The sequence below is a fragment of the Podarcis pityusensis genome, assembly GCF_964106645.2.
Source record: "Podarcis pityusensis genome assembly, chromosome: 2".
Lineage (NCBI taxonomy): Eukaryota > Metazoa > Chordata > Lepidosauria > Squamata > Lacertidae > Podarcis > Podarcis pityusensis.
In genome coordinates, this window is record NC_138029.1 from 34,545,824 (window position 1) to 34,572,034 (window position 26,211).

The 26,211-nt window shown below is 43.0% G+C and overlaps 1 protein-coding gene across 1 annotated transcript in view; it reads right to left on the minus strand.

The window, feature by feature from the left end:
* HID1 (HID1 domain containing) overlaps window positions 1-26,211 on the minus strand; it is a 45,846-nt gene that overhangs the window by 3,200 nt on the left and 16,435 nt on the right. Inside the window, exons 4-18 of the mRNA XM_080993710.1 lie at window positions 22,798-22,911; window positions 18,961-19,067; window positions 17,924-18,037; window positions 16,106-16,328; window positions 13,963-14,019; window positions 13,710-13,850; window positions 12,791-12,881; window positions 11,458-11,609; window positions 10,964-11,042; window positions 8,871-9,035; window positions 8,006-8,233; window positions 7,238-7,371; window positions 4,123-4,203; window positions 2,938-3,029; window positions 829-987 (exon numbers count right to left, since the gene is read on the minus strand). Of these exons, the coding sequence (XP_080849836.1) occupies window positions 829-987; window positions 2,938-3,029; window positions 4,123-4,203; window positions 7,238-7,371; window positions 8,006-8,233; window positions 8,871-9,035; window positions 10,964-11,042; window positions 11,458-11,609; window positions 12,791-12,881; window positions 13,710-13,850; window positions 13,963-14,019; window positions 16,106-16,328; window positions 17,924-18,037; window positions 18,961-19,067; window positions 22,798-22,911 (1,937 nt within the window). The remainder of the gene's footprint in view (window positions 1-828; window positions 988-2,937; window positions 3,030-4,122; window positions 4,204-7,237; window positions 7,372-8,005; window positions 8,234-8,870; window positions 9,036-10,963; window positions 11,043-11,457; window positions 11,610-12,790; window positions 12,882-13,709; window positions 13,851-13,962; window positions 14,020-16,105; window positions 16,329-17,923; window positions 18,038-18,960; window positions 19,068-22,797; window positions 22,912-26,211) is intronic.

The following is a 26,211-nucleotide window of genomic DNA, read 5'->3' on the forward strand; positions in this document are numbered from 1 at the left end:
TGGTAGTTGTTTTTCTCTTTGACATCTGGTGGGCGGGCATTCCACAGGGTGGGTGCCACTACCAAGAAGGCCCTCTGCCTGGTTCCCTGTAATTTGGCTTCTCGCAGCGAGGGAACCACCAGAAGGCCCTCGGTGCTGGACCTCAGTGTCCGGGCAGAACGATGGGGGTGTAGACGCTCCTTCAGGTATACTGGACAGAGGCAGTTTGGGGCTTTAAAGGTCAGCACCAACACTTTGAATTGAAACGTACTGGGATCCAAAAAATAAAATGGCAGCATTTCTTAAAGGTTCAGAACCAAAATTTGAATAGCTGCCTAGGGCTGAATAGATGCTTATTGTGAAGAGGATTTTTCCCCATTTCCCCAAGGTAACATGACCCATTATGGATTTTCTCTTAAATTTACTTTCCTGTATCTTAACCCCATGCTCTCCATACTATATTTAGTGCATCTGATGAATAATTGTTTTCCCTTTTTATTTCCAATATCTAAACATCATTTTGAATTGCCGTTTTGTTTTCAAATTCTAAGCCCAGTTCAATACTAAATGTACGTTATTCTCAGATGCCAATAAAACTCTGATTACACTTCAAAGTGATCTTACTGAAAATGAAATGTCATTCACTGTACAGAACTTAACAACATGGCTCATGACAGTCTTGGCATCCATCACTTTGTGCAAAATTTAAAATTCACAGAGTAACTCCAGCTCATGCTTATGAAGGCAGCCTTTAGTACCAACCACTTAACTGAAAACCAGGCAGGCCACTCGTCAGCAACATGCTATCAGTGAAGAAAACTGAATTTGGGCTGTTTTGAGCCGACTTACCTCAAATAAATAACTCCCCACATGTAAGTGCGGAACCACATAGCAGTGCCACAGTTAGCCTGGTATTTGCGGATGAGGATGGGATGAGGAACAGGAAGCAGCCCCACCAATGTGCCATGCTGCAAGAACTTCAGAATCTCAGACTCATCTGTGAGGCCCCTGGAAAAAAGAGAGAACACTTAAATGGATGCTGCAGAAGAATAAACGTGACCCACAGAGTTTCCTTTTACTGGTGTGCACTCAAGTTCCACGGACAAGGGCAAGATGAAAGAGCATTAGAAATTCTCTAAAACTGCCAGGAATTCCCTGCAGAACATATTGAAGTGTCCAGTTATTTCCTTCAAAATGACACTAGTGTATTGGTCCAAGCTTGATTTTACAATACACTAAGGGGCTAAATTACATACAACTTTGGAGCTTTGCATCTGGAGGTCCAAGGCAATGTATTTTTTTGTAAAAGCAGCCACACATTTCCAGTTGAGGTCAGGCACAGGAGGTGAAGGTACAATCCTTCCTACAGCTGTGATCTAGACTGCTCCTCTGGAAGAGATGTTGCCAACAGGAAGTTCTACTTGTGGGCTAAAAAAAATTAAGTGAACAAGTTCCCTCTCCACAACTAACAGCCATTCAGGTATGAGGGTGATATGAATGGGGGCCCACTCCACCCACACCCATTGCAGTTCCAGTCTAAAACTGGACCCCGTGGCTCATTTTACAAATTGGGAGCTGCAAAACAAAGAGCTCTAACGTGACATGCAGTTTTGGTCCAGTGAAGAATGTCAACTTTGCTAATAAATATCTTCAGTCAGGACAAAGAACACCGAAGAGTTTTACCCACACATTTACAGCTATCTTTTTTCTGATTGTTAATGAGGTGAAGGAGACTTGCTTATTACAAAAATTGATTAGGACCATAATGCTTATGTTTACTAACTCAACGTTTGTTGATAGGATATTATCTCTTTGAATAAGAAAAATTGCACAGTAACATTACAGATTATACAGCCTGATTCAGGCTGGATCTAGACACACCAAAGAAGCGTTTCAGTTTAAAGTGTTATAAATTTAAACAGGGAAAACTGGTAGAGAAAAACGGGACTGCCATGTTGCCACCTGGTGGCACAATGTTATATTGCATATACAACGCATATAAGTCACTTTTTCTTTACCAATCTAGCTGAGTCCATAGTTTAAACAATGTATGTTATCAGTACGATAATAAGAGTTCAAAACTGCTCCTGTGTAAAGTGTTATCTGAAATCGTTATCATGCTGCAATTTATTGCCTTTCTTAGGGAAACCAGTTAACCATCAGGTTCTGCCAGCCCCATAATGCTCTGCACTTCTTAAACCACCCCCTCAAGCAATTCATTGGGGTATAGAATCAAAAGGCCCTAAGAAAATGTAAGTGTGGGGTCCGTACTCTTTCTCAAACTTTGCACTAAAGAAGATATACAGACGTGGGGAAATCATGCTCTCTATTCAAGGAGAAGATCAGTTTCAGAGATCTTCAGAGAACATCCTTGAGTTGCTGCTGGCTAATTTTAATGGTGACCATGCTTATGTTATTGTGGGTATAGGATTTCTTATTATCATCTGAACCATAGTGTATGATTACTTTTAGAGTTTGTTGTTGTGCGAGTATTTTTTTAATGGAAAGTTTGTATTTGAACTGTACCTCTCACTGCAATTCGTGTTAAGACCTGCATAAGGTGATGAACAAATGAAATTTATTGTATTACCACAGTTAAAAGAATTTAGCAAGAAGATGTTCCCGCCATGCATTAGGTAAACAACAACAAAAAACTCTTGAGCGGAAGGTTTGCATGTGCAAGATCGCAATAGATCTCTTGGATTGCCTCAAAGCTGGGCTTTGCACAAGTGCAGAGCCCCATACATTGAGTCAATAAAGATAGACTTCTTTCTGATGTTTGGGACTGCGTGTACTTTGGGTAATTGTTGCCAAATTTGATATTACCCAAACTCCTATAGAAAAGTGAGCAGAGGACATGTCCTGATCATCACAGTAATGGCTTCTTTATAATTCATATCACTTTACAACTCCCTTCTGCCCCTGCCCCCAAATATTCAAGGGACCATAGACACTTACTTGTCAATGCAAATCTTCTCTACCTGGGGGACCAAGACCTGTAAAAGCCGCATGATTGTCTGTAGGGGCAGCTTTGACTTCCAAGACACTACCTAAAGAAAAGGAGTAGAAGATAAAATCAGTGATTCTGAAGAGCATACAGATGAACATATTCATGTAGAATATGTCAAGTACCGGTACATCAAACTAGGTTGTCCTTAACAGGAACAGTAGGAACATTAGAGTATGAACCTACAAAAGGAACTTCCAAGTCCCCCTCTCTAAGCCACAAGAACATAGGGAGGGGTTCTGTGAATGCTAATATTAATTATTTTCTAGAAGAGAATTAAGTCTTCAAACGTAACCACACATGCTCTGAACACTGTAGGTTTCTGAAAGAAGAGTACAGTGGTACCTTGGTTCCCAAACGGCTTAGTTGAAAAACAAATTGACTCCTGAACGCCGCAAACCCAGAAGTAAGTGTTGCGGTTTGCAAACGTTTTTCGGAAGCTAAACTTCCGTTTCTGTTGTTGGCATTGTTTCCGGGGCCAATCAGAAGCTGTGCCTTGGTTTTCAAATGTTTTGGAAGTCGAATGGACTTCCAGAACGGACTGAGTTCAAGAACCAAGGTACCACTGTACTCTGTCCCTACAGAGACAGAGAAAGCCACAGGCCACCCCAGGGATAAATCCTCTTGTCATTTAGAATGAACACACAGCAACCCACCCTTCCACAGACAGAAAGAATCACATAGACTTAAAAGCTAAGAAAGACTGCTTTAACTATTAATAATTTTGATATTAAAAGCTTTTTATCGCATGTAGTGCTCAAAGTTCATTATAATTCCTGCTTCATTAAGCCATGAAGGGAGCAATGGAGCAGGATCAGAAACTATAGTGATCCCTAATGAGGGATGAATAGTGTGGCATCTGTTTGCTGTTCTTTGCAGTGCCTCTCTGCTCAGGTCCAGGTGGCAGGAGAATGCTGCTTCATCACTTTGGAACAAGCACACATTCCCCCCCCTCCCCGATTGCATCATGCTTGCTGTAAAAAGCGCTCAGGGTGGGCATCTGCTCTAATGCACATAGCATTTTACTTAATCACCGCCTGTTTATTTTAACTAACTAGGAGCAGCCCCGGTTCAGCTCCTCCTGAATCAATAGAGAGTGCGAGGAAAAGGAATCATGGAGCACAGGCTCCTCTCACCCATTCAGGAGTTGGATTCCACTGCCCAACTGAGGATGCACTGGACTGACGCCGTCGATCTTGCCGGGGCTGCAATGATTCCTAAGAAAAAGGGACACAACCGTATCGCTCACCAACTTATCTGCACCACACTGCTGCCTGACTAATGCAAATATTACTTAGATGCCGGTCAAGTGGGAGGATAAAGCATAAAAAGTAAGTGCAGTACAGTGGTACCTCGGGTTACATACGCTTCAGGTTACAGACTCTGCTAACCCAGAAGTAGTACCTGGGATTAAGAACTTTGCTTCAGGATGAGAACAGAAATCGTGCAGCGGCAGGGCAGTGGCAGCAGGAGGCCCCATTAGCTAAAGTGGTGCTTCAGGTTAAGAACAGTTTCAGGTTAAGAACGGACCTCCAGAACGAATTAAGTTCTTACCCCGAGGTACCACTGTACATGAGAAAGACTGGGGAGCGGGGAGCAAATGCAAATTTCCCCAACATATTCCTTTTCATTAATTCTGGGGTTTTTTTACTGCAGTTTTTCACGTTTGGATGTTAACCATTCCAGATGGGCATAGCAATCTATGCCCCTGATTTGCTGTGCTGAAGAGGGTTTGGAAGAGGTAGAGAGGGCCCTCCACCCAGGCCTGCAAACATCTGCTGGACTCTGCCAGAGGAGGAGCTCAACCAGCAAGACGTGCCCCAGTGTACTCCCCCAAACTGAGTGCAGAATCTATTGCTGGTGGTATTGTTACAAGCGGAAGCCAGCAGAAATTCTAGAAACAGGGCATGGGGCACGTGGGTAGGGGGAGAGGGCTGAGCTGGCACAGGATCCAGCAGATCCTGAGCCAGCCCTGCTACTGTTATAGAAACGGGCCCAATCCAGGCCTCTTCTCAGCGCCAATTTGTGAGCTGGCACAGCATCCCCACTTTCTGCCTTAGATGGTGTGGGCAGTGGGACTGTGGATGCATTCAGCCCCTACCTCTCTTGACCAGGGGCTTGTATTCTTCACCTCTAAGGTCAAGAAATCTAGCAGCTGTGTCTTAACACACATCATGGATATTCACTGACTATAGGTAAAGGTAAAGGGACGCCTGACCATTAGGTCCAGTCGTGACTGACTCTGGGGTTGCGGTGCTCATATCGCTTTATTGGCCGAGGGAGCTGGCGTACAGCTCCCGGGTCATGTGGCCAGCATAACTCAGCTGCTTCTGGTGAACCAGAGCAGCGCACAGAAACGCCGTTTACCTTCCCGCTGGAGTGGTACCTATTTATCTACTTGCACTTTGGCATGCTTTCAAACTGCTAGGTTGGCAGAAGCAGGGACCGAGCAACGGGAGCTCACCCCATCACGGGGATTCGAACCGCCGACCTTTCGATTGGCAAGTCCTAGGCTCTGTGGTTTAAACCACAGTGCCACCTGCATCCCATTCACTGACTATACTGAACCAAATTTGTTACTGGGAGACCATCAGCTCATATCATTTCCTGTGTGGTCGTAGGGACTTTGTGCTGGACCACTCTACACTCAAGCCCCAATAAAAGCACCTCTGCAGGACAAAGCTGTAGTGTAGCATCCACTTCCAGGTACGTCTAAGTGGGCAGTTGCAAAAACTCCTCACTGATGCCATTCATCTCTGGAAACACTATACTGAGCTCTAAACCAACAGAAGTGTAATGCTGCTTATCTGGAAGCAAACAAGGTACAAGATGATCTGGGTCTCTATCTTTTTTGCCTCCAGGATTTATTTATTGTCGCCATAAAGTGATAACACAATCCAGCATTATTTACAGGCACATTAACTTTATGGTATGTAGACTCCTGGACACCCCCAATAAAGTTTCCACAAATCAATCCATGAAAATGCCTGTTTGGGGCCCCTGTTCATGCCCTCCCCCATCCCCAGAGCATGAGAACCGTAACCCTGTCATCAGCAAATGTCCACAAAACTGACATTTTAAGAGATTATTGCAGCATAATTCTATTCAATCTACACAGCAATGTGTCAAACGGAGATACTTGCTAGATTTGTCCTGCTGATAAAAGAATTACTCAGGTTTAAAGTATGGATCTGAAATGCCACCAACTTCTCTGTAGATGAGAAAAAGGCAGACTCCTAACTGCAATATGTAAGAAGCCCATTTTGGATCACCTCATTTTCTACACACACACACACACACACATAAGCACTTTACCAAATGTGCTTTAGTGGATTTAATGCCAAGGGCAACAGTGTCCTTGAACTGCATCAAGGATAGCACTAGATCAGTGGATCCCAAACTCCCCATCCCACCCCCCCAGACCACTTGAAAATGGCTGAGAGACTTAATGGACCACTTAATGATTTTTCTGCCTGCTGTAGAAATTGTAATGTGTTATGCTGGATCTGTATGGTTTCCTTAATGGTGTTTTCATTGTTTCTTTTATTTCTTATAAGCGGTATTAAAATTTTAATTCTATGGAATTCAAATTATAATGCAATCATAGAATGGTGGAGTTGGAAGATACCCCCAAGGGTCATCTATTAAAATCCTCTGCAATGCAGGCATCTCAACTAGATCATCCATGTCCAATGGCCATCCAACCTCTGCTTTAAAAACTCCACAAATGAGTGTCCACTGCTTTTTCTTGTACAATAAAATACAATATTAGAAATAATAGGTGCAACAATACCATTAAATATCATTAAGAATGTTTAAGAAGATGGATGTGTAGTCTCTACTCTTCAACCACAAATCTGTAGACACACCATCTGAATGAAGCTCATGGTTGTAGGACCATACAGTGGTACCTTCAGTTTACAGATGCTTCAAGTTACAGACTCCGTTAACCCAGAAATAGTACCTCGGGTTAAGAACTTTGCCTCAGTATGAGAACAGAAATCGTGCTCCGGTGGCGCGGCGGCAGCAGGAGGCCCCATTGGCTAAGGTGGTGCTTCAGGTTAAGAACAGTTTCAGGTTAAGAATGGACCTCCAGAACGAATTAAGTTGTTAACCCGAGGTACCAGTGTAGTTTGAGAACTCCTACCCTAGATACTGTTATTCAGTACCTATATTACAACTACTAGCTATGCAAGTTTAGACAATAATAATCAGAATGTGTCCAAGCACAAGAGCAACATGTAGCCGTACCCCACTCCAAGATTCTGTATCACTGATAACGCCAGGAGGGCTGCCTTGTGCTGCAGACTGCGCAGACTCTGGCTCCAGGGAGCGCATCGTCCCATCTTCAGACACCTGGGCTTTCTCGGTGAGCTTGTCAATACCTGAATTTGGAAGACAGCATTAAGAGGAAACCAAGCAAGGCTCGGAGGAGGTCAACAGTATAACTTAGACCAAATGATGCAACTCCCAGTACTTGCCTCTCTGTTAAGTGCATTCTTCTTGCTTATGTTTAAACCGACATATCAAGACGTGTAAATTTGACATTTGTTTTAACACGCAATCATATTTTATAATGTATATTTTTTTAACTGTCGGTTTTGTTTTGAAAATTTTAAGGGTAACTTCTGATTTTATCGGCAATTTTAATGTTATATAAATCTTGTTAGATAATTTCCCACCACTTTTTCAAGAGCAGAAAGCACCTCATTCTAGAAAAAGGAGAACTATCATGGGGGAGGTAGGCAAGTTCCCCGGTAATTGAATTAAGCTTAAGGACTAGGAAACCAAGACATGAACATTTGGTCGTTTGTGGGTAGCTACAAAACAGCCCGGTTCAAATGAGGGTTCTATGGCAATATCCTGGCTGACAAAGCCATTTCATAACATGGAGCTTAAGTTCTTTCCCTAAATAATCTTCATCATCAGGAAAGATATCAAAGATTGATCCAATTCATCATCTTGAATTGAACTTGCACTTTATTTAAGCAACTATACAACAATAAAGGTTAGACTGACCTGGAGTTGCTACCAAGCTAGCCTTTAGCGTCCCGGGCTCAGCAGGTGCAGCCGGTCGAGATCCTTCCATGGACATTCCGTCCTGAGAGTTGGTGCGAGATATAGGTTCGGGAGCTTTCTTTTTGCGCTGCAAAGCTCTCTGGATGGACTGCAAGTCAGTAGGCAGATTGGCCAGCTGATGGAACACATTTCGCTTGCGGATGATGGCATAGACCAAGTTGGAATTGCCTAGGAAATCACAGCAGCAGAAGGGAGAAAAAACATGATTAAGTAATTTTAATCATGCAGGGAGTGACGAGTGAAAAAGACCTACAAATAAGCCTGGGAGGCTGTACGCTACTTACAGTCCTGTATCAAGAAAACCTTTCCTTACCTTCTCCTATCTTACCGCTGGGGAGGGAAATTAGTCAACAAAGCAAAAGCACAGTTCTTGAGTTGTTTACAGAGTACCCAATTGGCAATGCTAAGAAATTACTTAAGATCAATAACAGAGCAGAAGGAAGCGGGAGCCTAGTGAGCAGAATGCAGGATCTGGACTTGAATTTGCTTTCTTGCTTGGCTACCAACTTACTGAGACTTTGGCCTAGTCACTGCTCATAGCCTTAGTGACCAGTGCATAAAATGGAAGCTATAGTGACATGGATCAAAAGCAGTGTTAGAAACTGGGATAGAAAAGATGGAAGCCAAATGACTTCTGGGACCTGGGTTGTGGGTGCCAAACAGAATGTCTAGTTGCCATGGGGGGGGGGGGGGAGAGCGACAACACTTTTTATTATGACTATACTTAGAGTAATACATTATCTTCATTCTTGGCATGTCATCAGAAAGGGGTATTGGGCCGGCTTATTGTTTAGCAGCTACTCACCATCAAACTGATATTGAATGATATTATTGAAAACTTCCAGCAAAAAGAAGACAAGGTGGTGGTTCTGGACTGAGGAGAAGAGGAACCAGGTGGTTGAAAAAGCTTCCAACAAGTGCAGCAGTTTGTTAGCAGCTACCATGGAAAGAGACTTCAAGTACGGAGATACTGGAAGAAGGGGAAAAGAAAATTAGGGTGACAGTAATTCCCTTTATGATTGCTTATCTTCAGCATACATGGCACTTTAACACACACAGAGAGAGAGAGAGAAAGAGAGAGAGAGAGAGAAGGAAGGAAGGAAGGAAGGAAGGAAGGAAGGAAGGAAGGAAGGAAGGAAAGAAAGAAAGAAAGAAAGAAAGAAAGAATCTAAATTTTAACAGTGGGGAAGGTACATGGGGCAGGTAAAGACAGCAAAGGATGGATGTGAACAAATGCTATTATACATCCTAAACTACTGCAGGGGATGAGGATTAAACCAAAGGCTTCATAGTAGGGGTGAATTTTGGGAAGGCACCTATTTACTAGTTCACTCAGTCTTTTGTGAACTAGTAATGTAAAACCTTAAATAAAAATAAAGTTTACATCTAATTCTAGGAAAAGGTGAAGCAGGAAACTTTGTTGAAGTTTGCCTCATATCTTGAAAACTAGTTTATGAGGAGATTTCACCCCTCCCATATCCAAGAATCTCCGGATGAGTCTGGTGATTTTCCAGAGAGGAGGGGCGGTGTTCTGCTCTCTACTTATTCTGCTCCAGCACCACATCAAAAAGTCAGTCAGTCAGTAAGTCAGTGTGTCGGAGAGAGAGAGACTGAGTGTTAGAGATCGTGTGTATAGATAAGGTTGCTGCTAAGAGCAGCTGCAGGCACTCAGTGCGATTCAGCATTCATTTATGCTCAGACCTCATTTAGCTCTGTATATAGTTGTATAATAGTTGTAGATAGAATAAAGAAGATATTCTATAGAGCTGCTCTCCGAGTCGTTTATACTCTGCTATACTCTGCTGTGCGACGACTGTCTTCTTGTGGAAGTGAATCCGGTGCTCACAACTCTAAGCTGTGAGTCCACAGCACTTTGACCTGTTCCTGTGCAGAAGGTGGTCTCTGGAAGTGCTACCCAGCTCGCCTAGCCCAGTCCGGGCTGAAGTGGATGAGTCCAGTTGGGAGAACTGGCTCAGGGGCAATGCCGACAGTTTAGGGGTTTTATGTATGTTCCATAAAGGGAAAGGCAAACTGTAGTGCCTCGTTACACAGGGTTCCATAGCTGTTACCTTCAGAATTAGGAGATACATGCACCATATGGGGCCTTGTAAAATAAAGGAAATCTGATCAGACACTACTTTAGCCTTTAAGAAACACTTATTGTGTTTTTAAAATTAGTTAAAATGGTTAATATATTTGGAACAAAATGCTGTAACAGGATACAAGAGCTAGTAAAGAAAAATTAAGTTAATTATGAAAAGGCAGCTCCAAAAAATGCTACAGGTTTCCTTTAATATGAAATAAATCTTGATTCTAAGTCACTGCATATTGTTAGTGAAGGAAGCCAATGCCATCTACTGCAGTGGAGACGGTATTGCGCCATTTCCTCAGCTCCACATAAAATTCCTTTAATGCTTATTGTACAGATTGACACAAACTAGGATGTGTCTTGAACGAGAGTAAGGAAAATGCACAAAATAACTCAATGAACGTTTCCCAACTGTTGCACTCACAATGGTCTTCTCCGACTGAGTTTAAGGAACTAGAATGAAGATTTCCAGAAATAACATCTGCATATATTGGGTGGCATCCAACTAAACAGTTCCACTAGCGCAAACTCTTTTGGCTGCACAACATAACTTCCCCTCCCTCTTCTCTCACCATGAAGCTGATTTAAGGGGACACAGAAGAGGTAAGGGAAGGTTAGCTGTACCACATGCCAAAACCCAACAATCTGTTTTGCAGGATACCAGCAGCTGTCTGTTCCTTCAGATGTCAAGAGAAACGCTGCTGGACTATTATACTACCAAAGGTTTCTTTTGTGGGGAGGTTGTTGATTTAAACATAAATCTCCATAACTAAGTAAATGTTTCAATACAATTCACTCTGGCAGCTTACCATTCACAATGATAGTAAGGAGGCAGTCAAAGAGGGGCTGCAGCCTCTGGTGCCCACTGGTGATGATCTTATGAAAGACCTGGAACACAGAATGAAAGTGGAAATGAACAGGTGCAGACAGAATTATCATGTTACTCCTGTGCTGGCAGTTGCCACCACTGAAGAGCATGTGAAATTCTACAAGTCGACCATGAAGCAGTTCACAAAATTCCTGCCCATTTCTCCTAAAATACAATATTTCTGATTAGCAAGACACGGGGCTCATATACACTTCCACTCGTCCTGTGTTTTCTAGGCATGACTCTGAGAGGTGGTCTGTTTTCCCTGCCACTTTCCCCCCAAAAACAGGCTCTTTAGTGCTAAATTGGAATAGATGACAATCCATGGATAAACCCAATTGCCGTTTGTTCTAATTCAGCATTAAACTGTGGGTTTCCTTAGGAAAACGGAAGTGTGGATGAGCAACGGGCACGGCTGGTAACTGCGACACTCACAATGATCAGGAGATCCGCGTGTGTCCCTGTAAATACAGGGATATCCATTGGTACTCGAACGGAGTACGGCTTGTTCAACCGAACCCCAAAATTTCTCTCTCCACTCAGCAGCAGTAGGATGAAGACACCGATATGCATAAGCCCAACTCGTGCTGTATAAAGAAGAAGAGTGTTGACGTTCAATCAACCAACAGATATAGCGCAAATAATTTTGTAGAAGAATATTCCGCACAGCAATTCCTCTACTGTTCAGCGCAATGGTCCTAAAGAAACTCATGATCAAAACAGACCCATTTCACTGTTAAGATATACCGTATTTTTCGCCCTATAGGACGCACTTTTACCCCTCCAAAAATGAAGGGGAAATGTGTGTGCGTCCTATGGGGCGAATGCAGGCTTTTGCTGAAGCCTGGAGAGCGAGGAGTCGGTGCGCACTGACCCCTCTCGCTCTCCAGGCTTCAGGAAGCTATCTGCAAGCCTTGCGAGCCTGGTAGGAGTTCCTGCCGGGCTCACAAGGCTTGTGGGCGGCAGCCTGCAGCCTGAAGCACGGGGCAGGCTCCGGAGCATGCCCCGGGCTTCGGGCAGATATCGGGCAGCCCCACAAGCTCGGGGGACAGCAGGGAGGCGGAGCGCCACCATCCCGCTATTCCCCAACCTGGTTTGGAGGCTGGGGATGGGGAGAAGCTTGCTTGCTTCTCCCCACCGCCAGCCCCACAAGCTCAGGGGACAGCGGGGAGGTGGAGCGCCGCCATCCCACTATTCCCCGACCTGGTTTGGAGGCTGGTTTGGAGGCAAGCTTGCTTCTCCCCACCGCCAGCCCCACAAGCTCGGGGGACAGCGGGGCAAGCCGCTGCCCCACGGAGGCTAGGGAGGCTGTCCCTGAAGGCAGAAGAGGGAGACGGAGTGCTCCGTCTTTTACAGCCATTCTTTTGGATCTTCCAAATCAGAGCCACCAGCTGAGCAGTACAGGAACACTAGGATTAGTGGGGAAGGCTGCTCATGATGGCCTCTATGGCTATATGACTGTAAACTGATAATTCTGGTTTCTCATGGTGTGTACACACTAGTGGGCAAACAGTGGGTATGGATGTCTTCCGGTAGCTTATATTTTCAAATTGGGTCAAAGTTGACAAGGGGCGGGGGCTGTATTGAAATACAGCATTTTTCAGCCTCACATCCTCTCTAGGCACAACCACTTCAGTTGAATTGGACCCAACTACCACTACACCCATGAAGTTATTTCCAGTATCTGGGACTGCACAAGCAATCACAATGAATGCAGAAGGAAGCCATATCAGCCTGAGTTTTGAGAAGAAGACAAGACCAAACTTACACTGATCTGCTCTGGCATCGTTCAGGAAGAAGAGAATTGGCACCAGGATATCTAGGACATCGCTACTCTTCAGCACAAAGAAGAGAAATTTCTGAAAGGGAAAGATAAAGACTTGAACTCCTTCACACAGTTTATCTACTCTACAGGTCCAGCCACGGCCCAGTGGCCCAACAGAAAGAAGCTGATGCTTCCTATGAAGATGCGTCAGAGAGGAGGGACAGTATACGAACAAGTTCAGAAGTGCCAGCTAGTTTTTCAGTGGTTTTGTGTTCTAGAACTCTGCTTTCTGCTGACTGCATTGCAGCACAAAAAGCTTAAGGAGCGAGTCCTACTAACTCAATGAGTCTCTCTTCTAAATAGACATGGCAGGATTTGCACTGATAATCCCACATTTATTTTCATGTTAAATGTCTTGATTGAATAATGAAAAGCATGCTCTGCCAATAGTTTATTATGTGAGGAAATCAGCAAACAGCTGGCACTATAATTTCCTATTTCCCCCCTTATAGGCAGCTTTCTGTTGGAGGCTTCTCAGGTGTCAGGTGTGCTGATTCAGCATGCCTGGAACCTGAAGCTCACATAAGGATTGGGTTGATGCCTGTGCTGATCTCTGCAAGTCCAACCACATGCAAGCAGACTAGCAGTATCAGCAAGGGTTATAATGTCCCACACAGTCACCAGTTACTGAAAGAACGATATTAATCAGTATATTTTCCCTTCAGTGATTCTCCATTCCTGCATCTTTCAGTGCTAAACCAGCCAAGGGGGAAGGAGGTCAGGGGAAAGAGGAGAACTGCCAACTAGGTAACACACACGTCCCTAGTCGCTATCACTAAGATTCCCTTATTCCCTTGCTTGCTTTCAGCAGGCACAGATCTCTCCCCCTCTTGATTCTTTGGCAGACCCAACAGATGTGCACCTTGTTGAAATCACAGAGTTTCCAGAAGAGAACCAGGAGCTCCTGGTGGAACTGAATCTTCTTGGTAGAGTTTGGCAGGTAGGTTTGGACCAGTGGGTTGGAGAGTAGACGGGCCACTCCTTTCAGAATGAATTGAAAATCCTGCCAAAAAAGGATAATGTAAATGGAATAAACAAGTCCTGTCAACAAAGATAATGTAAATGGGCTCAAGGCTAGCCCAGTAAGTAGTCAAAAGAAGAATATGGCACAATACCTCTTCTCTGTGTATCCTGGACAGGTAATTGACAAACAGATTGTCTGGTCCTGGAGGCTGTATTAAAAGGAAGTTGAGATAGCACTTCTCAGCATTTGCATTGGTAATTAAGGGCATATAAAAAGTTATTTGCATTCTCTGGCAACTGACATTTTCACCAAATTGTCAGAAAATTCTAATATTTGACAAATTCACTCAGTTAGGGATCAGTAATACACAGAACAGGATTTGGTATAAAAGTGCTTCTATTCATAGAATTTAGCAGCAAGCCAAGTGATACACCTTCCATTTTGAGGATGCAACGTACAGCAGTGATGCTGACCAAAGTCAATACTTAGCATCCAGACTAGCATCTTAACATCTAGACTAGACTAGGCTACTTACTTTGCTTATTATATAAGGAATGCTATTAACTCTAAAAATTGACTTGCACACAAAAATAGGAAGTGGTTCGCAATAGTACTATTGATAGCATGCAAGGTTTTAATTGTCACACAAAGATTTCTGCTTGGAGTGGAAAGCTCTGCAAAGTTAGAAGGCTTGCGGTAATTATCCTATAAAATGAATTACCTCTGCTAGCACCCAACAATTTCAGGGCCGCACAGGGGAGGAACAATGGAGGATGTGTGATTTGCTTTGGAAAAAATGGCTGTAAAGGGGAAAAGGGAAAGGCATAAGCCCTCTCCCCACCTCCAAAGCTGTTTTTCTTCAACACTAACGACATTGGGGCTTCAGTATTTACATCTCTGGGTAACATGCAGTTTGCCTCACAGAACAGTATGAACTGTAATACTTTTCAGAGCATTCTTAGTACAAAGTATGTAGGGACAGACAGCTGAAAGCATTCTAAGATTTGAAGACTGAGCATCAGTTTGGCTCAAAAGGAGTGTTTCAGTACACAGATGACCTTCCCCTCCAATAAAGACCAGTTAGCTCCTTCACCTGAGCAAGAAAAGGAAGGGCTAGAGTGCTCCTTTCATCTCTGCTCATTTTGAGAGCGAGCATGGGATACCTTCCCAGCATGCGGACAGGAAGAAAAGCAGAGTGAAACCAAAACAATCACGTGAGCTACAACCGCAGTGTGTGGAATGCCCTGAAATGAGCTAGTTAGTATGCACATTAATACAGGTCAGGGATTCAGAAGAAGTTATTTCAGTATTAAGGAGAAACAAACGCACCACTAAGCGCTTAGGATGATGGGGAGTTCATGTCTCAGATTTACCATGATTACAGTGGTGCCCCGCAAGACGAATGCCTCGCAAGACGAAAAACTCGCTAGACGAAAGGGTTTTGCGTTTTTTGAGTCGTTCCGCAAGACGAATTTCCCTATGGGCTTGCTTCGCAAGGCGAAACGTGTTCTTGCGAGTTTGTTTCCTTTTTCTTAAAGCCGCTAAGCCGTTAATAGCCGCTAAGCCGCTAATAGCCGTGCTTCGCAAGATGAAAAACCCGCAAGACGAAGAGACTCGCGGAACGGATTAATTTCGTCTTGCGAGGCAACACTGTACTACAATTGTCTCTTAGCAAAAGACAGCTTGAAAAGAGGTTTTCAAAAACCAGCTGGACTCTAGAAAACAGCACTATACCAAAGTATGCACTATTGAGAGAGGGCAGAGTACTCAAACTTCAGTAGAAGTCAGTCATCCCACTACATTTCACATTGTGGTGAATTTCTGGTATATACATATTAGTTTTTGAACTTCCCTTTTTGAATTTATTGGGCTTTTTGATAGGAACAAATCTATTTACCAGTTTGCTCAAAGACACCATCTGATCTTCTCCCAAAACCCAAACTACATGTTGCATACAAACTCTCTCCCCCATGCTCCTTATCTGCAACAAAACTGTCTCTCCCCACCAAAAAATGACTTTTCCTTCACAGAGGCTCCTGAAGGGGTGTGTGTATGCAACATCTGGCAGTTTCAGGACTTCAGCCTGACCAAAAAGACTCTTGTGTGAGTCTGGGCAATTTTTGAGACTGGTCTCATGACAGACACATACAGAAAATATAGAACACAGGAACACAAAAATTCCAGCTGGAGAGTTACTCTTTGAGGTGTATAAATTTTATAAATAAACTTCTCTAGAAAGGGAAGCCATCCTCCTCTCAGTACAAGAAACACAGCTAAACGTGGGAGCAACTCACATCAGCATCATCCATGACTGTTCCAGTGGTAGTTCCATCTACTGTGGGGCTGGAGCTGGTGGAAGTGTCATAGTCCAGGGTAACTATCAAGACTTGGGCAGCCTGCTCCACCAGGGGTTCACGATAGTCCGAGAAGAGCAAGTGGTTATATGGGATCCCATAGCCCACTGGATCATAAGCACAGACGATATTCAAGAGGGAAGTGAACAGTGGAAGCGCATGCCTAAAAGAGGATCCAACATGCTCAAGAAGTTGCACTGGGGATGAAAAACTCTTCAAAGCTTTCCAAAGGCAGCCGTACTTTCTATAAGGTGTGCATTCTCTTAGCACTGATTCACTACTATGTGAAAGGGTAGAAACCTGTATGCCTCAGGGACAGCATGGATTAGTGAAAAGGGGGGGGGGGAGACACTTATTCTGAGGCATCATCTGATATTTTTAGATTATTCTTCCTAGCCATCTAGATAAATGAAGCATTGTTCCATAAGTGTGTCAACATAAACTTGAATTGAACCATTATAACCCATACAGCTGTAATAAAAAAAATATATTTCATCGCTACTTAAGTGCTGCTGTTATACAAATCTTCTACTGTATAAAATAGTTGGGCAAAGTGCTTGTGGCATCACTAGCAATATGCAATTAAAACATACCCTATCCCTTTAACAAAACATTTTCCCAAAGCAATTTACAACAGACAATAAAAAAACAGCACCCACTCATATACCGTGCAATTTTATGAGAATAAAGGAGTTTATTTGTTTTCCTGCTTTACAGAGACGTTCCTCCTGCCATGGTAACAGGCAGTGAAATGCTCTTATTGCTCTCTCTTTTTTTAAGGGCAGTGGGGAAAGAAGTGGACATCAACAAAACTACCTCTTTCACAGACAACGAAGGGCTGCCTTTTGTTTTGTTTTAATTCTCTGAGGCACTCTTCCTCTCCAACACTGCTTTGTGTGCACGATTAAGTCTTTTTTAAAGTGGCACAAGGCTTTACTTACACACTTGGCACTTGCTCCCTTCCATTACATGGGGACAGAAATAGCACTGTCACTGGAGCTTGCTCCACCACAGTGCTAAGAATAAAAAACCATTTTGAATCATCTGCAAAGGCAGGCATGAAAAAAGCTGCCAGCAACTGATTTTATCACATCAACTGATGTAGCAAAAGAAAAGCAATACCACTCAGCTCAGGAGTGATGGTTGGATAAATCCAGTCATATTCTAGACCAATGAAGGCGCTTAAGCCTTTGGAAAGGCAGAAGACTGCAAGAGATGAACACCAGAGGGCAGGCATTCACCAGGAATCAAGGATTGCAATCCAGGTATAACCAACAACATACAGTGGTCAGAATATTTGAAGCCACAATTGGAAACCAGTATAGAAAGTCCACCCGGTCTACTTGCTTGTACTTCAGAAATTGGAGTACAGTGAACTTCAACTTCCAGTATGAGGCGTAGAATATATCACCTATTTGGGCAACGCGTGTGAGTTGTAAATAAAGCTAGGCAAATGTGGACATCCGTAAGGCAGATATAGTGAAACACCCACAAAAAAGAGGGGCAACATGCAGAAGAGAGATACCGTGTCTATAGAACAGGCATGCCCAAACTCGGCCCTCCATATGTTTTTGGGACTACAGCTCCCATCATCCCTAGCTAACAGGACCAGTGGTCAAGGATGATGGGAATTGTAGTCCCAAAACATCTGGAGGGCCGAGTTTGGGGGTGCCTGCTATAGAACTTCTTAGGCTAACAGATTTGGATTAAACTATATTGCTCCAAAGTATCCACCACATACAGTCAGCTACCTCTCACCTATTCTCCGTGGAGCAGAAAAACTGGACCCAGGGATTTGAGTTGCTATCTGAGGAGGGCGGCAGGTACATGACCTCTGAGAAACAAGTCAGCAGGAGCTTCAGGAGCTCTGTCCTGAAAAACACAACAGCAAGAAATCCCAGTTGCATGAGGCTGTAAGGAATGAAGAGATAGTTTCGGATTCTCTGTTACAATGTCAAGTGAGCAACCTTTCATCAATCACCAGCTCAATATACATTACGAAATGCATTTTTCTTCGTGTTGGCATTTGTAAGTGGTCACTGAGTAGTTTTCTTCTCTTATCAAAGACATGCTATTCCTTTAGCCATCAGGAGCCACAGGCCACATATGTATTTTCCCATACACAATAAGTAGCTATTAGCAGACAGATCCTGAAGCTGAGGCTCCAATACTTTGGCCACCTCATTAGAAGAGAAGACTCCCTGGAAAAGACCCTGATGTTGGGAAAGGTGGAGGGCACAAAGAGAAGGGGACGACAGACGACGAGATGGTTGGACAGTGTTCTTGAAGCTACCAGCATGAGTCTGACCAAACTGCGGGAGGCAGTGGAAGACAGGAGTGCCTGGCGTGCTCTGGTCCATGGGGTCACGAAGAGTCGGACACGACTAAACAACAACAAGCATTGTGTCTTTTGTTTGGCCCTATTCCATGGAGCCCATCTAAGCAAAACAGTGACAGCGGGAAATAAAATGCAATGCAATGCAATGCAATGCCCGATGTAGCCTTTGCATTAGCACTGTTGTGCAACTTCATATATCGATGATGCCTTGGTTTTCATATTCTATCAGAGACCATATAGAATGTAGACTTGAATAGAAGAAAAAACACCTCCCCATATATGAAATTAAGATTCTTAAAATGCCTTTAGTCCTAGTCTTCAATACCATAAGGCTATTAGCACCTAGCTTTCGCCCATACAAAGAAAGGTCTATTGAGATGCTCACATTTCTGTATAGTGCCAATCATCCTGCCAGCTCTCCTTTTGTCTCTTCTGGAGTATTTTTTGATGTTCTTACCTGTTCAAGTCGTGGTTGTAGCTGGGCTGTGGGGAGTGAGCAAACCCAACACCAGCCTCCCAGATGTATTCACAGCTGTCAATTGCATGGATATCCTCAGCTGTGTCCTGGAAAAGAAGTCAGGAGAGGAAAGATAAATACTCATGCAAACCGGAAGTGGGATTTACTTTGTCTTTTTACTAGCAGAGGCTCCTGCTGAATCTTCCAGCTGTATGAATGGCCAGGATAACCAAGATCTGGGTAAATACCTCCTTATGCCAAGGATCTCTTGTATATAGATTAAGAGGATCTGAGAGTTTCAAGCAGCAGAGAAGCGCTATAGACCAATCAGTCTATTTCCAGTCGGTGCTGATTTACTATGTGTTTGTTCAGAAGTCTGTTGTCTGCCCTTTTCCAAAGTTTTTAAAATCCATACAAAAACATTATGAATTCACATACATAATTAAATACATATTTATCACAAAATAGGTGTTTAAATACACAGAGCAGGATTCAACTAATGAGTCCCATCAGGAGACGCCTGCACAAGGACTTCCACTTGTGCAATAGGGCTTCTCCTCTTTATTCCCTCCCATGTCCTTCAAAATTGGCTCAGGCAGGTGGAAGTTGGGAGAACCCCAAAAACAACACATGGAAGGAGAGGGGGGTGTCATTCTATTTGGCAAGCTGAAATGTTTGCATCGACAGAACAACTGTAATAGCCCAAGGTTGAATTCCTCCCACAGTTTATGCCAATGAGTGAATTTCTAATCGTAGTTTATCCTAAAACACATGTTAACAAATTTTGGTACGTTTTCGAGCCAAGAACCGTATTGCAAAACTTGGAGAAGCACGAAATCCAAAACATAGTCATGTTCCAATCTGCATATTAGCCCAGCAGACGTAAGTGAAGCCACTTAAAAATGCAGAACAAACAAAATTCACTTCCGGCCTTGAATGCCACACATCGCAACACACAGTCATGCTATGTTTTGTTGTTTGTAGGAACTGATGGTGTATGCATTTATATTAGCTTACAATTTAGAGAGGCAGAGTTATGACAAGGTTGTTCCATTAGTGCCACATGGCTTCCTTGCCCCATGTGCCCCTGGCACCCACAATCACACCCACAAAGGAGATGGGGGGCCACAGGGGGGTGTGGTGAGAAAAGAGGAAGCCCTGTTGTGCAGGTGGAAGTCCTTGTGCTAATGGAATGACTCCGTTGAATATAACTGAAAATGTGTGGCTATTTTCAATCTTCTGTTTAGATGAGCACGTCATGCATCTGGGAAGCTGGCATCTGGTCCAAAAAACGCTTATGGTACAAGAAATGATGCCACAAGACTCTGTCATTTCTAGTCTTGCATTCTGGACCATCATCCAGGACAAATCAGGTAGTCTCAGACATGTTTAGTAGCAAACAGATGCCACAATAGTGTAGTTAGCCACGAATAGCTCTTCTTCTATACAGAAAAGGGCACATTCCAATATTAGTTCATCCATATTCTTGCTGCCGCTTTTCAAGGCCAATAAATCATTACTCACATGAAGACCCCCTTCCCACCAGCACACACTGAAAACAGTTATGAATTTAAGAAGCTTTTCCTTTGTATCCAGCTTTATTAAGGTTGACCACTTTGCCCTTCTCTTATTTTCCCAGTATTGTTTTTTTGGCAGCAACACGCTCTATTCTGTGCCACAAACAAATCACTGGGACCACTTTTATGGAAACAAGCAGCCATTGAATACAGTGGTGTTTTATTTACTTTTCAGGAGCAGCTGAGGCAAAAGGGGCCTCAGATTAACGTGCTCAAATTAAGGGCATCTGGCATCATTAAAACAAATCATTCCGGTGCTTTAATTAAGAAAGTTGTGTGTTATCCTTTCCCTGGCACACACGGAGTGGCATTTACAACTCTTGCCCAATGCCTCAGAATTTCCATTATATAATGGTCAACCTCACACACCCCAACACAGAGACAGGACAACAGTTTGAACGGCTGGAGCGGCAACCAACTCTGCCTGCCTGCTAAGGCACAATCGTGCAGAGCAGTGCCTTCTGTAGAGGAGCACAACTTTTAAGCTCAATCCAACAGCTGCAATCTCCCCACGGAGCCAACATTTCACTGAAGGCAAACAATCAAATAAGTTTTTGGGGTTTTTTGCAAGTCACTCAGGGCTTTTAAAAATCTCTCTCAGACATAAGTTCAATCCACAGAATTAAAAAAAGGAGCATGGCATAAAATGTGTCCAGCGAGCTAAAGAATACTTCTGGCGAGCTAACCTTGCCTCAATTAGAATGCCAATGAAAGAAGCAAGATGGTGCAATGATCACAATGGCTGAGATGCAGTAATGGGGACAGTGTCAGCAACCCAGTTAAAGGTTCACTCAACAATACCACAACACTCTGCCAGCAACACTCCTTGGACAGTCTGTACCAGGCAACTCCAATTTAGTTTTTCCAAGAACAGCACAAAACTCATGGAAGAGAAAAGCTTCCTAATTTGACAGAACAGGCCAAATAGTCAGACTCTATTTACATCATTTACTCCTCTGCAGCTTGAAAGCATCATGCAGTGGTAGTGGGGAAGAGAGGCAGAAGGATCATGTGGTGCTCCTGAACCCCTACAACCAACTTGGTTTTGAATCCAGTGTAGATTCCTTAACACAATAACTGATGCTAGCCTTTGCAGGGTGCTATAGATGAGGATGGAGGGAAATTTCATCCCGTATGCATTTTAAGCAAATGGCACAAGCGTGCACTGGTAAGAAAATAATTGTATATTTAAATTTGCACTTCTATGAATTTCATGACCTAGTTCTTGGATCAAAAGTATATGAAATGTGTAAAAAGCAAATTTTGGGGTAAAAAAAAACCCATTTAGAAATGCACTTATTGTATTTTGGTGGTCTATTTTAAAAAATAAATAAATCACAGGTTAATGAGTAAATATAATGGATTTATGAATGTATGAGAGACTGACATGTTAAACTGATTCACCCATATCCAGTTACAGCAGGTGTTCAGAGGCTAGCCATGTAGAAAACTATTTTCAAGCACACCCCACCAAATAGGCAGGCACAGGGGGTAGATTCAGCATTAGTCACACTAATTTTCCCATACATGAGTCACTGTTCTGCAGTCAACAGCTTTTCAATATTGCCGGAGGCCCTTAGAATGACGCACTATGACAAGAGTAATTTCTACCCAACAGGCAGAGGTCTGTGGAAGAACCCTTGCCATCAAAAGAAGCCACAGGCTACACATATTGTACCAAGGCTCTTCCACAGAGTCCAAAGGCACCTGTCCATTTTTATTTTTAAAAAGTCCTTGCTAATAGTATTTAATTATTGCATATTATGCATGCCTGTTACAAAATAGCCTCAAGATGAGTTACTAATTAAACATGCTAAAATATGACAAAGAAAAGAAATGTAAAAACAAGTTTTTGGAGATTATTGCAATGTGTGCCAAAGGATCAGAAGCAGAAAGGTAATTTAAAAGAAACAGTTATCTGAAAGTTTCACAATTACATATTATTTTTATGGGTTCATCAGATTTTCGGTCATCAGTCTAATGTTAAATGCACTACTTTCACCATGCTACTTATAAATGGAAAACAAACTCATGGAGAAGCATACTATGCCCTACATCCAACACAGAGTTAGGCAAACCTGTTGCGTAAACATGCCTAGGTGTGCTGAATTGGGTCCTATAGGTGTGGATATTTTCTGTTAACATTCTAAGCAGGGCTTTATTCAAAACTCACAGTGCAATCCTAATCATGACTACTAAGTATTATTGAGCTGCAACCGTAACCTGTCAGGATAGAACAAAATCAAATTACTGAACTCACCACATTGTTTTTTCGGTGGCTCTGGACAGTGAATTCTGGACAAAAGAGCAAATCCGCAATGGCCAGAAGCAGTGACTCAGCGAGAGGCCTAGCATTTTCATCATCTTCGTCTCCCTGCCAATCAAAGGATAAGTCACAGCATACTCGATCTGATCTTGACACTGACTGCCAAGCAACATTACTTAGTTCACTTAGCTTCCTTTGGAAGCACACAAAACGTGTGTTGGAATAGGTTCTACCAAGAGGCACTGGTGCAGGATTCAGAAAAAGCCAAAACTATGGAGGAGAAAATGCAACAGAAGCAAACCCTAAAAGAGGCAGTGCTACTGAGGGAGAGGGTGCCGCTGTGGTCTAAACCACAGAGCCTCTTGGGCTTGCCGATTAGAAGGTCGGTGGTTCAATTTCCCATGACGGGGTGAGCTTCTGTTGCTCTGTTCCAGTTTCTGCCAACCTAGCAGTTTGAAAGCACACCTGTGGAAGTAAATAAATAGGTACCACTGCGGCGGAAAGGTAAACTGTGTTTCCGTGCACTCTGGCTTCCGTCACGGTGTTCTGTTGTGCCAGAAGCGGTTTAATCATACTGGCCACATGACCTAGAAAGCTGTCTGTAGACAAACGCCGGCTCCCTCAATCGGAAAGCGAGATAAAGTGCTGCACCCCATAGTCACCTTTGACTGGACTTATCCGTTCAGGGGGCCTTTACCTTTACCTACCTTTACTGAGTTATGTGAAGCAACCTGTTTATTTTTATTTAGAACCAAGCCTATTTCTATGGGTAAGGGCTGTGAACACAGTCTATTTATAGGATAAATATAAGGAGTAGGACACAGCTTTTTCCACATTCTAGCTGAGGAGGCAAGTCTAAGCACTAACATTTTTTCTTGGGACCACCCAATGGCAGCCTGACCAAGGTAGGAATTGAAACAAAGGGTTTATTTACACATCGTCCACAGCTTTCTCTCAAATTACATTTTACCTATCTGCAGTTTCTGAGCACCTTTGCTCTGCAGACCACATGAAGCATGTTACTGTGTCCAGAAGTTTTCTTTGGCAAGTGAATAGCTTTGTGCTGCTGCTCTTCCCCTTGTGTTTTTAGTTTTCTAAATAAGTTCACATGTACAAGTTTCCATGTAACTAAAACTCAGGATGAAATATAAAGTTGTCTTAGAGGAGTAGAACTGGAAAGTGCACCTTATCAGTTTGGTTTTTTTTAATGATGGGATTACACAAGCACAGCCAAATACTCCTGGATACTCCAGCCAGATACTCCTGACTGAGTTATTTAACTGGAAATAAAAGTCGGGGGGGGATGTAACAGGCAAATTAAATTTTTAACAATAATTATTGTTATTAAAACCACACAATGGTCAGGTGTGGTTAAGAGCAAATGGTAGAATATGGTTGTGGCTACCAGCCATAATAGCTGAAAATGGCGACTCCATGTTTAGAAGCAAGTCACCCCAATGAAGGGGTGGCTATCTTCATCATGCCGTACTTGTAAGCTTCCCAGGGGCATCCGGCTAGCCACTTTTGGAAACAAAATGCTGAGCTACAGGGACCTTTAGCTGCCTAACAAGCCAATGCTTATGTCTTAGCACAAGCTACGCATATGAAGAAAAAGTAGCATTCGTGCAGCCCATGATCTCCATCATAATTGCAAAACCTACTGATGCATTATCTATAATTATTATAAATATCTTCTCCACATAGAAAATATAGGGCTTTCGCTCCATGGAACACAATATATCCCAAAGTATCACACAAAAGTACAAAGTTAATGCAGACTATGCATTGCCAAAAAAATGGCCGCAAATGAGCCCAAATGTCCTTGGTCAAATAATTTAACATCAGGGCCACTTTGGCTTCAAATACATTACTGTATTCTAGAATCTAGTCATTGCATGAGCAGACCTTAAACAGAAGCATATAGTTCTTATGTTGCTGGATGATCTGTGAGAAATGTGTTATAGAGGCAGGCGGTTATTCAGCAAGGAGATGCTCTTAGTTTTGCTGGGGCAAAGCAAGTCTCTTCCTTCAGCAGCCCAAGTGCTTCCAGGCATCCAAATCAAGCCCTATTCTTCTATCTCAGTGCTGGTGCTTCAGTCACAAGTCTGCAGCTGTTTCCAAGGGAACCATACATCCGCTCTGCAGGCCTGTAGCACTGCCACTCAAAGCTCATCCTGGATCTCAGACTCTCTTCCAGCAGAGGGGGAGGGACAGGAGCTTATCTGTGACAGCCAGGCCTGTATCAGCCTGTGCAGGACACAGAGCCCTTCACTCATGGCAAGCAGGCTAGACTACAATAATGACCTGCATTGATCCATTGTCTAGTACCATAACGGGGCAACTAATAAAAGCATACCAAGTGCAGAAATAGAAAACAAAAGAGATGAAAACCGGCTGGCTGCCCTTCCATTCAGCTTTGAAATCAGAGAAGGAAAAATAGTCTCTAAGAATCTTAAGGGCAAAAGCATCATATCGATTAATCACATACATCTGTTATTGTTAACATGGGATGGATTTAACACAGAGCTGTGGCCTTCAGTGGAACATACAATGCACAGCTCTTGAGGTAAGCACCAATTACAATCTCCAGCTTAAGCTCCACTGAAATGAATAGGCAGAATTATACTATCACAGTTGTGCTCTTATAACTCCTGCTCCTTTTAACGGGTCTAGCCTAGAAGAAACTCCTGAAAAAGAACAGAGCCCATAAATTGACCCCCATAAATTACCGTATTTTTTGCACCATAACACTCACTTTTTTCCTCCTAAAAAGTAAGGGGAAATGTCTGTGCGTGTTATGGAGGGAATGCCTACGGGTGGCATGCCTACGGATTTTCCTCCTCTAAAAACTACGTGCGTGTTATGGTCGGGTGCGTGTTATAGAGCGAACAATACGGTATTTGATGTTATTTAGTCAACAAAAACATTTTTCATACATATTCCCAATATTTCAACTACTGCATTATTTGACCAATTTAATCATTTAAAATGTTATTAGAAAGTGAACACATTTAAATAGGTTGACAGTCTGTATGAAGATGAACTATAGTAAAGCAAAATGAGGCAAAAAAGCAGCCCTATGCTGTACACAGTCTGTAATTGGCAGCGGGGACTATTTTTAAGCAAGTCCTTCTGCAGATATGGTGTGGAAACAGATTTCTGTGGCATTCTCAGTTTAACAATTTGCAAAAACAAAAATCCTACCAACAACTCAAAAACACACACAAAATGGTTTCATCCTGTGTTGCTTATGGCTACAAAACTGCACTTTGTGAAACAAAACAAAAATGTTCCAAATTCTACAAGCAAAGCCCAAATGAGAAACCAAATCAATAAAACATGCAAAGTGGCTGAATGCTCAATATTTGGTTGCAGAAATTTCTGTGCTTTGTCAGATTTAAATTCCTT